The sequence below is a fragment of the Vidua macroura genome, chromosome 1 (assembly GCF_024509145.1).
Source record: "Vidua macroura isolate BioBank_ID:100142 chromosome 1, ASM2450914v1, whole genome shotgun sequence".
Taxonomy (NCBI): domain Eukaryota; kingdom Metazoa; phylum Chordata; class Aves; order Passeriformes; family Viduidae; genus Vidua; species Vidua macroura.
This window is the reverse complement of record NC_071571.1, coordinates 59,620,130-59,638,524: the sequence shown is the minus strand read 5'-3', so window position 1 is coordinate 59,638,524 and position 18,395 is coordinate 59,620,130. Positions and strand designations below refer to the sequence as shown.

The window sequence follows — 18,395 nt, the reverse complement described above, 5'->3', positions numbered from 1 at the left end:
TGTATACGAGTAAATAACAACTACATATTTTTTATCTTTAATTTTCCTGATTTTTGCAAACTTCATTTGAAATTGTCTTCTGGCAGAAACTTCCTTGGCAAGTTTATTTGCAGCTTAACTTAGTTATTAATTGTATTGTTATTGCTGTAATAATTCATTAGATACATCATGGTTTTACAGACAGTGCAGTAAAAAATGTTTTCATAGTATTGCTAGCTCCTGAAGGAGAGGAGTTTTCCTTAACTGATTTGTGAAAGTCATGAATTATTAGCAGCTTTTGGAATTGTTTTTCGTAGACTGATGTTGATATGATGGTAGCCTCGGCAGGAGAGCATTGGCTTGTTTCTCAGGGTTAATCTCTTTTTTTGAAAGGTCAGCAAGGTGAGCAAAGAATGGTTTACATTTCTTACAGATGGTTTGACAAAGATTATTATTCTGTTTTGTTAAATATGCTATAGAGATTTATAGGAAATAGTGAGAAAGGATTCATGATAGCATTGCCATCAGCAATGCCTTCAGGTTTCTAAATTCTGTCTTGCTGGATTGTGTTATTCAACAGCTTAAAAGGGAAGTTTGGGTGGGAGCTCTCTGTGACTGTTCAGTTATAGGCAAGGTTGCAGTACTGAAACTAGCAGGATAGAAACCTAAAAAAAAAAAAATTGCAGTATTTTTTAGTATTTTTTCCCTCAAGGATTTACCTTTTGCTAGTAGTTGGAGGAGTGATAAAAGTTTCCTTAGAGTCTGCCCATGTTAGAGCGAAAAAGGAATTGGACTCCCTTTATAGATACACGAGGGTACCTCATTACACAGAGCTATAAGCCATAACCTTAATCGAGAAATGAAGTTTGTAGGTTTTTAACTTCTGAAACAAAGTCTGCTCAAAAGGTTTCCTGTCTAACTTGCTGAGACTAGTCATAAAACAATAAATAATCTGTCTAAGAGTATAGTCTGAATGCAGTCTGTCCTGCATTTAAAAGAGGGGCAATTGCTGCAGAACACTCATTTTGCTTCAGAAAAAAAGGGTCTGCTTCAAAGTTGGGCAAGCAAAAGACTGGCTGTTTCTGCAGCACTTGAGTTTGCTTGTCCATGTCGCCTTCTCAATTTCTGTCTTTGTGATGGTCTTGGTAATTGGAGGCAGAGGGCTTGTAATGCTGTAAAAAGTTACCTTGGTAGTTCAGTACAGTGTTTGGTCCATTTGGTCCACTTGGTTAAGAAGATGCTACGTTTGGCATTCAGGAAAGAGAGTGTTTTTTATAACCAAAAGCCAGTTCCAAAGGAAACTGAGCATCTTGGAGAGGTAGAAGAGGCTCAAACCTTTGTAATTCTGCTTTTGGCTTGTGTTCATGAGCCTACTGCTAGAATATTACTGTGCTTTTTAAAGAGCTGCCAAGATGGAGTGGTATCTTCCAGTCATTTAACAAAGGACCTGACAGTTCTTTTGTTTTGCATTTTACAGGCAGATTTTAAACTGATGTGTGATAATGCAATGACTTACAACAGACCGGATACTGTTTACTACAAGCTAGCCAAGAAGATACTGCACACAGGCTTTAAGATGATGAGCAAAGTAAGAGACCTATTAAAAACAAAAAGCAGAAACTTTGGGGGTTTTTATGTTACCATACTTAAAGGAACAACGTAACAATGTTGAATGTTGTTTCATCCATCTGTGATGAATTACAGCAGTGCCCGTTAGTGCTGCTGTATTTAAGGGCTTGACAGGATTTTTGTTATAACCCAATAATTTTTACTTATTTCTCAACCTTGCCTGCACCACTGAAGTCTGTAAGAGCTTCTTTCAGTGGAAGCAGTTAAAATCCACATATATCAAACTCTACCGTAAAATCCTGCTTCTGGCTGAAATTTTGGAAACAAGATCTCATTTAAGTTTTATTTCTGTGTAAACAAGAAAGTGGTACTTTTTTGAAGGTGTTGGGGAGTTTTCAGAGCTATCACAAATACTTTTTACTCAGGTACAGTTGTTGGCTTGTCAAATGAAGGTTTTTTTGTGAGCTGCTCTGTGTGTGCAGATGTGTGTGTGCATGTGTTACAGTGATGGTAAGTTTTATGTAAAATAGTTGTTCTTGCATATGCAGTTTGTTTGTTTGTTTGTTTCTGTCTTGATAGCTGGGCTGCAGAAATTCTGATGCCATCTACCATGACCAAATCTTGTTGCATCACCACTGGAAACGAAACATTAAGAACAAAATAAGGCCATGGCCATTCCCATCCCATCCCATTATCATAGCATCTTGACTATGAGGGAAAGGTTAAGTCCCTGCCGCTCTGTCCTTTCTGATTCTAGGAACGGCTGTTAGCTTTGAAGCGCAGCATGTCGTTTATGCAGGACATGGATTTTTCTCAGCAGGCAGCTCTTTTGGGCGATGAAGACACAGCAGTTGAAGAACCTGTTCCTGAAGTTGTTCCTGTACAAGCAGAGACTACCAAGAAATCCAAAAAGCAAAATAAAGAAGTTATTAGGTAAAGGTTTTAATGGGCATGCTTACTGGCTTGTTGCAGCTTTTGTAGTATTACATAGCAGCAAAGAACTGAGGAAAAAACTCAGCATTTTTCCTTGAGGTCCATAGGATAAATAGGCAATTTTATTTAATTTTATTTGTTTGTTTATAGAACTTGTTTAATAATCCAGTGATTCCTAACTTGAAGCAAACAATTCAAAAGATGACTGCATATTCTTTCAAACACTTAAAATTAATATCTATAGAGGTATTTTCATTCTTCTTTATATTTGTTTTAAATAATGAATGGTTTCTTCTCATGATGGTTTAAAATGTTATTTTATTTTGGATATAGCTACAGATACCTTTTGCATTTTGTCCCTTTATTTCCTTTCCTAAAGTAGTCTCATTAAAATGTAAGAGGTTCTTCCCAGGAGGGCAAAGTGGCCCCATATCAGTGAGTGATTTTATTTAACTTTAACCTTGTCTGACAGGTTATGAAAGTACAGGAGATTATTTGTGGAGCAGATGATAATGTCTCCCCAGTGGAATCTTATTAAGCTCCTTGGTAAAATACATTGCTAGTGCAATAGTAATCTTCCAGCTAATAGGTAGCCCCATGTCACAAAATCATACTTTTATAGCTAAACTCTAATGTTAATATTTATTTTTTTTTAAACTGAATTTAGGCAATTTATTTTATGAGATTTTAGCAGAAACCATGATATACAAGCAACTTATATTGTTTAGTGTTCTTACATAGGCATCCAAAGATAGACTGAATTTAAACTGTAAAACATTATATCAGCTGGAATTTTATGGGAAAAAATAATGCAACAGAGCATCACTGGTCATGTTGTAAATAATCTGATCACTTAGATATGTTCTGCAGGGTTTTTTTTAAATCTTCAAAGTAAAAAAAAGTGAAATATACCTTATTTCATTTTTTTTTTAAAGTGAAGTTTAGTGTGCTCATCAGCCACTTTTGATTTTTTACACTTTCAGCATTTTTGTAATCCTTAGTGCTGATGGAAGAAGTAGTATTCTACTACTTAGGGTAGTAATTTAATTTAGGGTTTTTTTTTGGAAATAGAAGACTGCAACATGTGTCTTCAAAAATAATTTTAAACAGTAATTATCTGTGGTGGAAGCTATTCTAATGATAACATACAAAAACTAATCTGTTGCTGTATCATAGAAAATTGAGAAAGTGTCATTTGTCCTTTGTTTAATGGATTGTGGATGGAAATCAACTGAAAGCACCTTTTTGTAAACAAGTCTTGAGGGGAAGGTGCTTTGGTTTTTGATTGTTTCTATTTTTTTAGAAGACACAGTAATTTGTTTTGTGCGGTGTCCAGCATTAATTCTTGCATAAACTCTGCCACAGGAGTAACTTTGTTCTTTTGTCACAGAGCAAGAAATTGAGACTGCCAAACCATACAGCATGGCTCTGTCTTTATTGTCTACCATAACATACAGATCAGACAGTTAAAAACTGTGACCTTTAATTTTGTCCTGGTACCAGTTTATCAGCAGTCAGTTGTAGTATAAATCTACTTTTCTATTCTTCTCAATATTTATGTAACTTTAGTAGTTGAAATTAATTTGGTTTTTTCTAAGTAACATGAACTTTTACATACTTGTAATTTTGCATCTGTAGGATTGATACTGTATTTTTTAATGAACAATAAGACCCTTAGAGGGTCTTAATCAAACCTAATAGCAGTTCTTTTTGCCTTCATATTTCATGGTTACAGAGGAGTTGAATTCAATGTTTGCAAAGTGTTAAAGCAGCTTAGACCTCTATATAAAGGAAGAAGTGACTTGATCACTTGAACATCCTAATATTTAAATAGTTTTTGAAAATTTTGTTTAGCATGTTGCAATCTTCTGAACATTCTTTCAAAATTCTTGTCCTTTAAGTATTCTGTAGTGTGTGATAGAAAGTGTCAGTTGTTGAGGAGTTTCCTGCTGTGTACACCCTTTCTTAAATTTTCAATGAAACAAAATAGTATAACACGTTTGTCTCATAATAGTATGATCCTGTGATCTTTTTATTGTCTTTAATAGCAAAACTTACTTGTGTATTGGATCTGAATCTCTATACAGAGAGAAATTCTTAGCTAAGCAAATGGAAGAAGATAACCCACGAGAGAGAAATGGATTTGGTGTGAGGAGATGCTCTACCCAGTACCTAAGGTGTTTGGCCCTAGTGTCTAATGTCCATATAATGCCCTGAAATACTTTGATGTACAACGTTTATTTTACATATAAAATATAATGAAGACTTCCATATTCTGTGATATCTTCACGCTTCTCTTTATGATACTATCTTTTTCTGATTTTATATGATAGCTATGTCCTGTTCCATCCTTGGGTATGCTTATTTGCTATGATTTTATTGGTTTGGAGCTTTAATGAAAAGGGATCTACTGAAAGATAAATGTTAAATTCTATCATTTCAGTTACAAGCAGTTGTGGGATTGATACAGATTAGGAATGTTAATTGCCAATACTAAAACCATAGGAATTAAAGGACTCCCTTTTAGACTGGGAATTCTGTCCTACTTCTGCAAGCAGCTATATGACATAATCATCATAAATGCAGCCTGTTGGGTTTTTTCTCTGATAAGCAACAGTTTCTATCCCTCATTACATAATTTCTTTTCTGCATCTTCCTGTTTGTAATTTTTGAAAATAGCGTATACATGCATGTGGGAGACTAAGGATGCATACAGCATTCACCTTGTATTAATGCCAGTTTTGCTCCCAGTCTCTGTTTTGTACTGCATTTTATATTTCATTTTCATCAGGATACAGAAACAAATCTTTGAAGTTAGTAGTTTGGTAGTTCACAGCTTCTGCTGCAAAACTTCATAATATAATTATAATGATGATATGATTATAATGATTATAATTCCACTTAAATGCTGAAGTAGACTGACACTGGGAGAAGAGTGGGACTGATTCTTCTATTAAGCAAAGCCAGAATTCAGCCCTTTGTTTTGTTTTAGCTTTTAATTACTACAGCTCCTCTTCTTCTCTTTTTTAGCTGCATTTTTGAACCTGAGGGGAATGCATGCAGCCTGACCGACAGCACTGCAGAAGAACATGTCCTGGCACTAGTGGAACATGCAGCAGATGAAGCTCGGGATAGGATCAATCGATATCTACCCAACAGCAAGGTCTACTGCACATGGCACTTCCAGTTTGTGCCTGACTATTGAATGCTTTGTTTCATGATAAGAAACAGTCTTTACTGTTAGACTTCCTGGGACTAGAATATCTGGGATGTGTGTTTTGTGTGGCATATCGATACTGCTGTTGTCTATCATTTAGTTGCCCCTGAAAACCACTGTAGGGGCTCCTAAGTGATATCAGGTTCTATTGTGTGTTGAGCATCCTTGAAAATTCACTTGCAGGAAACAACGAAACGTTGTTCAATCTTGAATTGCAGCCCTTAGCATTGAAAGTGATTAAAATAACATCACGCTTCTCTTATTGTTGCAACCTCAGAAAATGCGAACTATGTCATAGGTTGAAGGGCTATTAGGATTCCCCCTCTCTCCCTCTGTCCCCACCCCCCCCAAGGAATTAACATATTTTTAGTGTTAAATTACTGTTTTTAATGAGGAGAGTCTGTAAACCCTTATAGATACATATGTAGAAGTAGTAGCTGTCAGATGTAGCATGAGTACCAAACACAAAGATCTTTTATTGACTAAGTTTAGATAGCAAGTTTTACAGTCCTGAATGTGATGCTGATGTTATTCCATGTATTTGAGTTTTGTGCTCTTCCAAGGACAAGCTTGGTGGTGCTGTTGGTGCCGTTCTCTCTGAAGGATCAATTTTTTTAGCTCTGATGATAGTGATGAATTCCTTCATTCCCTTATGCTAGGATTGGAGTGAATGCTCCAGGCATTTGCTGCAGATCTGTACTGAGTTAGTCTATTTCCCTTGAATTTTATGGAGACTTACTCCCACCTTTGCTTCCATTTCTCACCTGTCACTCTAGTGGTCACTGCAGTCAAGAAAGAATCAGGATGTGTCCACATCCTGCATTTTCCACCTCTTTAAAAATATTGCAGAAGAAACTTTACTTTGAAGCAAATGTGGTGTTGTGTCTTCAAACTTAAATGTCCATTTCTTGGGCAGTGGCCCTGATTATGCAGTCAATTTAGGCTCAACTGCATTATGAAATAAAACTGCAAAGAGTAGTGGGTGAAGGCTTACTTTCAATGTATTTCTGTTTCTTTGGATAATGAGAAGACTTGCTAAAATTGAAGGCTATTTGAAACCTCCAAATAAGAGTGGCTTTTTAAATCTCTTCAAAGCAATACCGTTGACTGATGCAGGCAGTTTTGCACTGTTCAAGGAAATTTCTCAAGCAGCTCTTAGTTGCTAAAGCTGTTAAGTCAGCTTGACAGCCCCACTGCATGTCCCACTGAATCTAGGTAACCCTGGCATGTTCTTGGAATTCAGCCGTTGCTAACTTCTGCCATCACTTGAAGATATTGTTCTTGTTCATTCTCTTTCCAGCATCTCTCACCTCTGTTTTTATTGTATGCCAGTATTAGCTTTGGCCTTCTGTAGAGAAGAGTTTTAAACTTTTTTAAGTTTAAAGAAGAGAGAGTTTTAAACTTTTTCAGACGGAGGAGGATATAAAACAAAATAGGAGAGATTTGTTGTTCATTTCCTTGGAAGTATTTACTAATATTTTTGTAGGGAGATAATAGTTTTTATTTTCCCTTTATATTGAGAGATTAGAGTGTTTTTTTTCTCAATTCATGTGTAGTTGGTTTCTGACATTAGCTTTGCTTGTTGCATCAGATCTGGCTCTAACTTTACAGAACTTGGTGTGCTCTGTTGTCTTTCACATCTGTCTTTAGCGTTGTGCTTGTCTGCTTCAGTAGGTCTGTCACAGCACTTCCTCTTGAAGAATTTGGTAGTGTGTTAATAAAAGTACTTATTAGAGGAAGTTGTGGGTGAGACATGAAAACAAGCAGTTCAATCTGTATTTGAAAATAAGCAGTGACTTTCTTTGTGGCTAGGAGTTACAGATCTGCTTCTAAAAAGAATGTGTGTTCTGACTTTGCAGTCACAAAGGCTGGCTGTGTGCTAATGACAATGGAATTTGGTTTGTCTTGGGTGAAAACTTGAAATCTGACTTAGAAAGATGAATAAGGCATTGTATATATGATGAATGAACTTCTCCTCCTAAGTCTTCTGTTCTGAAACACTTGCTAAGTGGTGTTAAATAGTTGTGACCCAAGGTTCTCTGTATGAAAAGGGGAATACCAAAGTGCAGTATCTCAGTACAGCTAAAAATGCTTTTTATAGTTTTCTCCATAAACGGGCAGCTCCTTCTTTGAGTGTGAACAGTTTTGAATGATTCCTCCTGTATCTTTCTGGTTCTGTTCACAGATTGGTTATCTGAAAAAAAATGGAGATGGAACTTTATTATTTAGTGTTGTAAATTCATCTGATCCAGAAGCAGAAGGTAAAAGCCATATTCTTTCAAGCAAACATTTCTAGTCTTGAATGTTCTAACAGATTTTGAAGTCTTGACTGTATAGATCCTATGTAGCATAGATGAGTTTTAAAACTGTTTGTAAATTTTCATAAATTTTTATTATTTTCATTAATTATTTCCCAAACCATTTCTCCAAACACCCCAAAGGTGTTTCTGTTTGCCTTCCATATTTTTATTCTTCAGATGCTTTTTTTACTTATGCCAACAGTGAGAAGATAAAATACTATCTACTTGTAAGCACTTACACATTGCTACAACTTTATAAAGAGCTTGGAAGATAAGCTTTTACTGCAAGTACACTGTAGTGTTAATATCTAATGACAAAAGGTGAATGAAGATGCTGCAATTCTATAAATCTGTAAATGTGCAATGCACAGATGCAAATTTAGAATAATTTTTTACCTCTTTATTATCTAATTTAAATCATTAGCTAAATTTCAGTTTTAAGTTTATGAGATTTTGCTCAATTTTTTTTCTTTAGTTCCTTGATATTTTCTCTTTTTTTATTGTTGCTATTATGTTATTTGTATTGTTTTATGCTTTCCCTTTGCTTTAATTTCAAGCCCAAGATGCAGAAGTATTGAAAATTTGTAATGAATAAATGTAATGGTTTTTTGGTACTGAGTGTCATGTTGATTTAGCACTTCCTTCTCTGCACCTTTTGAGATTAGAATTTTTTCACAGTTTTTTTCTTGTTTCACTGATAAATATATGAATGCTTTTGACTAATCACATTGAGAGATGAAAGACTGCTAAATTCTTTTTCATCTGGTAGTAAATTTTTCTGGAATGAAGCTGAGCATTTTGGCTGCTATCATGCCTATTACCTATTTCTAAAAAAAAAAAAAGTGATTTAATACCTCTGAAATTATGCCACTGAAAATTTAAAGAGTGATGGTAATGGATTTCTATAAACAAACAACCACTTAGCATAAGAGACTGCTTTTATCACTTTGGTAATATCTGGATATTGAAGGTTTGTGAATCAGCTATTTAAATAATTACATATGCTGCTGTATACTTTAAAAGTGAAATAATTTAAGCTATAGATCTTGTTAATATGACATGGAAGCATATTTATAGCTTGTGGTTGAAATTTAAATGGAGAACCTGAATTACAGTACCTACCCTTAATGTATAGTTTAAAAAACATTTAGTCTTTATGTTAATTACAGCTCTAAAATAGCAAATTCTAATTATTTGTCATAAATTGTAAACATGAAATGCTTTTCTAAGCCTTCTTTTAAATCAAATTATTAGAGGAAGAAACTCACCCGGTGGATCTGAGTTCACTGTCAACCAAATTATTACCTGGCTTCACTACACTGGGTTTCAAAGATGAACGAAGAAATAAAGGTAACTACCAAAGACCATGTTTTAACTTTGTTTTTATTAAATGTTCAAGCAATTACTTGATATAAAATAATTTCAGTTTATACCTGTTTATACTATGAAAGTTCACTTTTTTTTTTTTTATAATATATAACAATTCCATTAACAGCAGAATGCAGCTTATATTAAATTGAATATTTTGCTTATTAAATGTAATTAAATTAGCAGTTCATGTATTAATATCTTACCTTAGTGTTATAGCCACATTAGAAGTTTTCCAATAATGGTAGTCCATTTACTCTGGGAGAAATAGTTTTTCCATAGTAATTGCACTTACCGTTGAAAAACAACTTCCAGTCATTTGCGTTTTTGCAGCATATGACAAAGATTTTGCAGACTATGGATTTTTTTCCCTGGTATTATTGACAGTTTTTAATAGTTTCTAATTTGCTGTCTAGAAACTGACTGGCAGCCAACAGTAAAGTAGATGCACACAAAATATAGAACTATAAAAGGGAATGTGGCCGTGAACCTTTTTCTTCTCGGAGTGGGGTGGATAACTTAGTACTTGATTTTTCAGTAGTATAAGTATGTTTGTTTATATGGTTAAAATAGTTATGCTGATTTTTAGAGTCTGGAAGTGTCCTTGAGACACTGCTGTTGCTTTCAGTTGGGGGGAAAAATACATGGCACTTTCTGTATCTGCTTCAGAAAGCACAATCTTTTTTTTTCCCTAAGTGATCTTTGACACTTGTGCTAATCATTTGTTGTGTCTTTTACCTGTGTAGTAACCTTTCTTACTAGTGCCAATACAGCACCTTCCTTGCAAAACAACTCTATATTTCATGATTTGAAACCAGATGAAATGGAGCTCTTATACTCAGCATATGGTGATGAAACTGGGATCCAGTGTGCCTTAAGGTAAGGTCTTCCTTACTAGGAAAGGCTAACTTCTCATAGCAATTTTTTACAAAGCAATTTAAATTAGATCTCGAATAAGAGCCTCCAAATCCTGATTTTTTTTTTCTAAAACTTAGTTTTAAAATAAATCACTACAAAATTTGAAGCTAGCTTTCATCCTTCTTGGTTTGTTTTTTGGTTTTTTTTTGTTTTTTTTTTTTTTTTTTTTTTTTTTTTTTGATAGTCTGTTTGCTTTTGGATTTTTGGAGATGGGGAAAGTTTTGGGGAGTTTTCCCATTTGACCTTTTAAGCTATTCTATTTTATTGCAAGGTTGTTATGGATCTTGTTATTAGGGTCTTCAACCACAGTAGGTTGCAACAGATTTCGTGTTTTGCTTTAAACCCAGCAGTAAATAATTTTAAAAGGCAAGTAATATATTTCAGTGGCTTTAAAACAATGCTGTTTTTCAATGGGTTTCAAAAGAGTTAATGCTACTTGAAAAGAAAAATACCATTTATCATTAAATTGTCGATCTTGGAGGGAAAGAAATCATCTCAAGCTTGTTATCTTCTGTGGTTTTTTTTTTAACCTACTACCTTACCGTCAATGATAGTTCAAGTCAAAATGTGCTGGTACATGTGAAAAACAAGTTGCAAATCTACTTTACTCTTAAAGTAAAAGAAAAAGCTCTGTGTCTTGACGACCTTAATTGCATTCCTGAAGAAGCATAAGAGTTAAAGGAAAAGAAAATGTAGGTATAACTCAGTGTATTTGGGAAAACATTTTAAGTTGAAGTAATTTTTACGAAAGTAAATGTTTTCTGTAATGCTTATCTCCACTCTTGCTAGCTTACAAGAATTTGTGAAGGATGCTGGAAGTTACAGCAAGAAAATAGTTGATGATCTTCTGGACCAGATCACTAGTGGTGACCATTCCAAAACTATTTATCAGCTAAAGCAGGTGTGTCCCGGGTGCACTGAAGTGTCACAAATTCATCAGAATAAGAATGAACCTATTGGCTTTTTAATACTGTGTGAGATGCTTTGTTTTCTACTGCCAGTTTAGGTAGTGCAAGCTTAGCTGTTCAAGCAACCATAAACCAAATTAGAGACTGATGAAGGATAAATGAAGGAGGAATCCTTTTCTCTGGCTAGGTCAGTTCTCCAATGTGGTTCACTATGTGACTGCAGAAGGGAGGAGACAAGAGATGCAGCATAGCAGAGACCAACCAACTGGATGGAGTTTGCACACCTTTGTCACTCAATGTCATGACTTACATACAGACTTCTGAGTTACATTGCAATCCTTTTGTTAAAGGATTTTAAGTTTTGGGGTTTTTTGGGGGGGGGTTTCTTAATTGAAAGGCAAAATATATTTCTCATGGAAGGATTAGTTATTTGGAAAATGGAAGTAAAGTTAAAAAACAGAGTAATTACCACTGCACCAGGTATCTCTTACTCCCCAGTGCTAACTTTTACATTCATGTACTGCATCTACAGGGAAAGCTTTTAATTTATTTCCAAAAGCACTTTCCTGAAGAGATGTATACTAAGATTGGAGAAGAGAGTTTTCTCAGAAATGTGTATGGTTCTAGTGAGAAAGTTTGCATTCCCAAGACAAAATAAGCTAAAAAAATTGCAAAATTTCTGAAGATAAATTTCATGTTGTCTTCACTTTTAAAGACAGTCTTAGTTTGAAATAATTGTCTGCTATTTAAAATGGTGACACTCTGAAAGATTGAAGAATAAAGAAAGGGAGGCAGGGTGGGAACATGAAAAGTACTTAGGCTTTCTGACGTGGTGGAAATGAGATTATCCTGTGTCTATGCAGACTTAGACGTGTAATAGCGTGGTTGGTGTTTGGAAATAAGGAGACAATAGAATGAAAAACACTGACAATCCTTTAGAATTTTCTGGGTGTTTTTGCCCAACAGAAAAAGATCATACATATAACAGGAAGAAATGTGAAAGATTAGTTCAAAAAGTTAAAACCCAATATTTTGAATACTCTTCTACATATAGAAATGTGTGTATGCAACATAGTCAACTTAGCATTAAAATAAAATTTGCCTTTGCCTTTTAATATGTTTTTCTATGAATATCGTTCCAGGTGAGAATTTCTGAGGACCTTCCAAATGGTCAATGGCTATTTACACTTGAAAATTCTGTTTAGTTGTGACATATATGGATATACACTGATTTTACACAATTACATGTGTTTCAGTGATCATATACGTGGTGTTCTATGCTTGAGTATTTTGTACTGCTGCATTTGAGTAAGAATTAGTGTCTCTGAAAGTATAACCTTGAATGATTTCTGATCAAAAGTTACTGAAGTAATGATGAAGATACTGCATTTGAATGTAAAGTTTATGAGCAGAAGAAATAGTATAAGGGGACTCAAAGATTAGTTAAAATGCATAATATTAAAATACTTAAGAACAACAACTGTTGCATTTGAATTGCATTACAGATATGTGAAAAAGTTAGCTGTTTCTAGCCTCCTTTTGTGTGTGGTTTGAATATACTTGAAATCGTACAAGAAAGATGTCTTTCTCATGTGTTGAATGTAAGCAGTTATTGGTATTCTTTCTTTCCAGAGGCGAAACATCCCAGTAAAACCACTGGATGAAGTTAAAGTAAGTTATGCTAATACTCTGCTTGTTTGGGGTTTTAAACTGGGAAAAGTGTTTTGGCATTTAAAGTAGAGAAAGTTATGTTCTCTGCAACATTCTAATTCTTTATTTTATTTAATGTGCCTCTGTTCTGTATGGTAATTCAGAAAAGATTGATAAGTGGAGTATGTGAGAAAGGAGAGGCTTTAGGTTATTCCTGGAGAGGCTGTCCTGGTTAGTTACAAACTGTTGGTATGACTGTATATGATTGCCCTAGAGAAGAGCTGGTCTTTAGTTTTTTGTGAAGGTTCTACTCAAACATCACAGAATGTGGCAGTTTTCTGTGATGGACCAGGACCTCATTGTGGAAAAACAGTAAATTACACAGTAATGTTCTCAGGGAACATTCTTAGTAAATATAAGCTATGAAATGCTAAGATCTAAAGTATTTTTTTGTTCTTTAGGTTCTGCCAGTTCTCATAAAAGAAGAACACAAGTTGCGTAATACCTGTCTGGATTCTTCCAAACAAATTATGGTAAAATGGTTGAGGGGTAGGGGAGGGAAACAACAGAGAAAAAAAACAGAAACAAAAAAGTAGTATTGAGATATTATTTCATTTCAGTGCACAGTCTGAAGTAAAATATTAAAATTACATTATCAGTTGCAGTACTGAAAATGAATTATTTGATATTTAGTCTGTTTTCGTTTGTGGCTTTATTGTTCTTCAGTTTATTTTAGCATGCATAACTAAGTCTCAGAGGCAGAAAGATCACATAGGAAACTGAAAAAGATACTTGATCTGCTGATCTATATTTGAGGTTCAGCCTGCTGTAAAATTGGAAAACACCATTCAGATTAATCAGTTTTACCATATCCATTGAAAATGTCTATTAGAAAGTACGAGTAAATAATGTATATCTTATTCATTTACAGTTATTAATCAAATCTGTCTTCAAGTGGTACTGGTTTTATCTTGCAAATTATTTGTGACAACAGAAAATATGCACTGCATTCCATGGCAATTCACATAAAAAATAATTATATTACATTATAGCAACTAAAAAAATCATAGTTTTATAAATATTCCTTATGTTTTGTGGAAAGGTGTGGATTTCTTTAGAAGGTGACTGATTATTTCATGTAAGTGCTAGGTTTCATTTTCATATTTCTGAAAGATAATATCTGGTTGTATGTTTACCTGAGTGTCTCGTTTCTCCTGCTGGATCAGACATCCTCAGAGATTTCCCTTAGAACAGGTTTTGAAGCTTAGTGACACTGATTTCTTCTTTTGTGCCATTACATTAGCAATATTGCAATAGGTGTGGAAAGAAAGGGAGTAGCAGAGTGTAGGCTATATTTCATTATCCAAATGTATAGGAAAAATACTAGAGAGGCCAATTCCAGCCCACTGTACCAAAAATTTTAATAAATCCAATGTTCACATACGGAGAAGATAAGGGACACTGGTAATACTTCCAGCTGCTAGAGTTCTACCATTAGACATGGATGGGTCGAGTGTGTAATTGAGTTTCAGCAGTCCTGGATCATGAGATAAAAGACTTGGACTACTGTGTGCACATCCCTAACCCTTCATGTGACTGGTCTGTCCAGGAATCTTTTTGAGCTGTCTCAAATTTCAGGTTAGCCAAGATGGTTATGGATGCTCGTCTCAGGTGTTGAGATAATACTTCTGAGAGAATGGATTTGTGCCTTAAACATTGTAAAGTTAACATGACAGCTTGTCACTCTTGCTAATCTTTATGTTACTTGTGTTTTAATAGGTTGGAGAATCTGCTGGAGACAGTAACACTTCTGACTTAGACTTTCTCTCCATGAAGCCATATTCAGATGTATCTCTTGATATTTCTATGTTAAGTTCGTTAGGTAAGTAACTAAATATACAAGACAATAGTTATGGTTTAGTTGTACCATTTAGAGAAAACGACAGCAGGATTTGCTAAGACTAAAAAAAGTGTTTGAAAAGTACTAATAAGTATACATTTGACAGAGGTAAAAGTCCAGGGCTGATAAATGAAACCTTGCTCTGTTTTTCCTTTGCGACATCCACGTGTTATGCAAGCTAACTTTTCCTGTACAACTGAAGAAAACAAAGTATTTGTACCTCACTGTTTTGATAGCTATGCTTGTATTTCTTGTGTTCATAGTAATACAAATTTTAAGAATCAATGTGAAGCTTTCACTCAGAAATTATGTTGCTTCATGTGATGTCTTTTAAAATAACTTGGGAATTAGGTAAGTGTGTGAAACCTGATCATATTGCTACTTTGGAATATCCCAAAACAAAAATTGGAAGAAACTTCTGGTGCCGGATAGACTTTATCTTCAGTTGTGTGGAAGAATTTGGATACCGTTTCAAATACATGCCTTTAATAGTTATCCTGTAAATACCACAACAAGTATTGTTACCATTTCTGCAGGCAGCTGAGCTGGTCAAATGTCTTCAAAAATGTCATCCAAGCAAACAACTTGCTTATGTTTTAAGGTACTTTTAGTTCTGAATCTGAAAGAGGCCAAGCTATCTATTATAAAACACAACCAAACTAATTGAAGGCTTAAAGGGAAAAAATATTTCTACAAATTTCTCACATAGGTGCAGCTTGAAAAGCAATTGTAAGCTCTGATAATTTCTCTCACTCTTATTGCAGTTCAGTAAAAAAATGAATAAATATCCATTTTATAGATAATGTTTAGACATATCAGTCTTACTATAAATTTCATGCACCATTGAAAGCTGCTTATATTCTATTCTTTGGCCTTTCTGTAAATAATCATACTGCTAGATTAGTTGACTTCCAGAGAGAGTTTATGAAATTACTTCCTATCATAATTCTTGCAAAATTAACATTTAAGAAAGAGAAGGGAAGGAGTTTATCTTCCTGTTTAAAGTTGAAGGAATTTTTTTTAGGTCTTCATATGAAAGAATAGCATATATTGGCACATACGTCCAGTTCTTTCCAATTTTACAATTTAATTTGACTTACTACAAAATCAATGTAGCTGGAGAAGATACTGTTCTTAGAACCTTCTGTGATGGGGATATCTTTGCCTCTATAGATTTCACATTCTGTTTTAACTGTATTTTGAGTTAGATATTTAAATCATCTGCTTGCTGACTCTTTTGCCACAAACTAAATGTGTTATTTACTGTGAGGGTGGTAAGGCACTGGCACAGGTTGCCCAGGGAAGTTGTGGGATCCCGATTCCTGGGAATGCTCAAGGTCAGGTTGGATGGGGCTTTGAGCAACTTGGTCTGGTGAAAGGTATCTCTGCCCATGGCAGGGGGGTTGGAATTAGATGGCCTTTAAGGTCCCTTCCAACCCAGGCCAGTCTGTCCATATCTGGCATTTCACAGCTAAGGGAGACAAATTAAGCTCTTACAGTTGTTTAGATATTGGGAGTCAGTTCAGTTCCAGCCATTTCCTTGTGGCACTTTCCTTCATCATCCAGTACTACACAGGTCTGCAGCTGTTGCTTTCTTGAAGTGCGAGGGAAAATGCAAGATTGAGGTAATTTGTGTATAGACAATGCTTGTGTTAATTCAGTTTAGACCTTTTTTATAGTGACTTGGTAATTCATGGGTCAATGTACATGTGCTAATTATGGGTTTTGGTTGGTGGCTCTTAGGAAAAGTGAAGAAGGAACTTGATCATGATGATAACCATCTACATCTGGATGAAACAACTAAACTGCTTCAGGACCTTCATGAAGCTCAGGCTGACAGAGTGGGATCCCGGCCATCGTCCAATTTGAGTTCCCTCTCCAATACCTCTGAAAGAGACCAACATCATCTTGGTAAAGTTAGCTGTGTCACAGAAGTTCCAGTACTTGTGCTCTATTTGGAATTGGTTTAAACTTACATTGTAATTTACATAAGTCTTTGTGGGAAACTACTCTGATAAAACTGTGCTGACTGATCATGTTTTAATTTTTAAATATGCCTGGCAGAGATAACTAACAAGATATACTTTTGACCTCCAGAGCTAAGACCACTAATTGTAATTTCCTATTTTTTTATTAGATGTGATTGAAGTAATTATGAAGTAAGTTGATAATTCAATGGCAAATTCCTATAAGTGCTTACATTTGATGCCATTAGTTACACTAAGGAGTATATAATAACTATTTTATTTCAGCATAGTTGTGTGCAGCAAGTAACAAGTGGGATTCTACAACAGCATTTCATTGTCAACTGTCTAATTCAGTGATAAGATGGGATGATAGCCTAACATACTGCTTAATAATTTGGTCCCATTTCTGAGAAGGTAGAAAATATTGGATAGATGATACTCAGTTGCATTTTGTATAATTACTCAACTCAGAGTAATAGCATAATGATTCCTATTCCAAAATTATCTAAATTACTACGAATCTTGTGATTTCTTTTACATAAGCTCCTGTTTAAATATCATTTAGATGTCTGTCTTACTTTAAAAGTCTAAAAGGAACATTTGAAATAACCATCCTGTTTATATGTATAAATCTCTCTTAATTTTTTTCTGTATTTTTAAATTTTTGATTTTCTTTTCCCACATTCAACAGGAAGCCCATCTCATCTGAGTGTTGGAGAGCAGCAAGACATGGTTCATGATCCCTATGAATTTCTTCAGTCTCCAGAAACATCAAATGCTACTAGTAACTAATACGACATGTACTATATTTATTTTGTATTTTAATTGTATTATGTTTTTATAACGTTTTTGTCCATGACAGAAACTGCATTTTTGTCCTCTTTTCTATGAGGATTGCTGTATAATATCATGTATACAGGATTAAACAAGCAAACGCATAAAAACCCCAACCCCAAACTAATTAGTGCATAATGTTGTTAGCAATGTACCAAGAACTGCTTTCATTTTGTTTGTTAAGGGAGAGTGTTATTTACTGGTGTGTGAATCTTGCCTGAAAAGCAGCAAATAATGTGTTAGAAAAATTTATATTTTATAGACACTGAAAAGTGATAATTTTCCCAAAATCATGGCAACAGTCGTTAAATGTTTGCAGTACAATTACCAACTAGTTCTGTAGATAATTGTTCTGTTCTCTACTGTTCAGGTTAAGACCTGAACAACTCCAAGGAAGAACAAAGAACTGCATGAATTGGGATTATTATTGTGTTTTTCATCTCCAAATGCTAATACTCTGTAGAAATTATTTTAAACATTTCCCCATATTTTAAAATATTTTTTTAATCACGGCAGAGAGCACTTCATTTGAGAGTAACAGTACTTGGGAGTTCCAGTAGAATGCTCATTTACAAAACTTCTACCCTAGATTTGAAAAAGATTAATGTTTTTGTGATCCCTTGTAGCTTGAAACATAAAGAAAAGATAATACTTGTATTTTTTAATATGATGTGTATATGTCATAGGGTGAAAAAAATACTGGATAAGGTGTGCTTTTCAATAATTCCAAAATAAAACTTTTATAATACATCAATACTTGAAACTGAGGGGTTTTGTACTGTTGCTATTTGCGAGCAGACAAATGTTATGAATTTACATTATTTTGTAACTATTAATAAAAATAGAAAAGCA

The 18,395-nt window shown here is 34.5% G+C and overlaps 1 protein-coding gene across 8 annotated transcripts in view; it reads left to right on the top strand.

Annotated features, from left to right (window-relative positions):
• Positions 1-18,395, top strand: part of BRD9 (bromodomain containing 9) — a 24,586-nt gene extending 6,191 nt beyond the window's left edge. For 2 of the 8 annotated variants that reach the window (XM_053974825.1, XM_053974800.1), the window contains 13 exons: positions 1,457-1,567; positions 2,306-2,481; positions 4,569-4,658; positions 5,512-5,644; positions 7,884-7,959; positions 9,253-9,348; positions 10,113-10,245; positions 11,074-11,185; positions 12,825-12,863; positions 13,304-13,375; positions 14,622-14,724; positions 16,486-16,653; positions 17,401-18,395. In XM_053974825.1, the coding sequence (XP_053830800.1) occupies positions 1,457-1,567; positions 2,306-2,481; positions 4,569-4,658; positions 5,512-5,644; positions 7,884-7,959; positions 9,253-9,348; positions 10,113-10,245; positions 11,074-11,185; positions 12,825-12,863; positions 13,304-13,375; positions 14,622-14,724; positions 16,486-16,653; positions 17,401-17,501 (1,410 nt within the window). In that variant the 3' untranslated portion in view covers positions 17,502-18,395. The remainder of the gene's footprint in view (positions 1-1,456; positions 1,568-2,305; positions 2,482-4,568; positions 4,659-5,511; positions 5,645-7,883; positions 7,960-9,252; positions 9,349-10,112; positions 10,246-11,073; positions 11,186-12,824; positions 12,864-13,303; positions 13,376-14,621; positions 14,725-16,485; positions 16,654-17,400) is intronic. The other 6 variants (XM_053974812.1, XM_053974809.1, XM_053974822.1 and 3 more) reach the window with 6 other exon arrangements.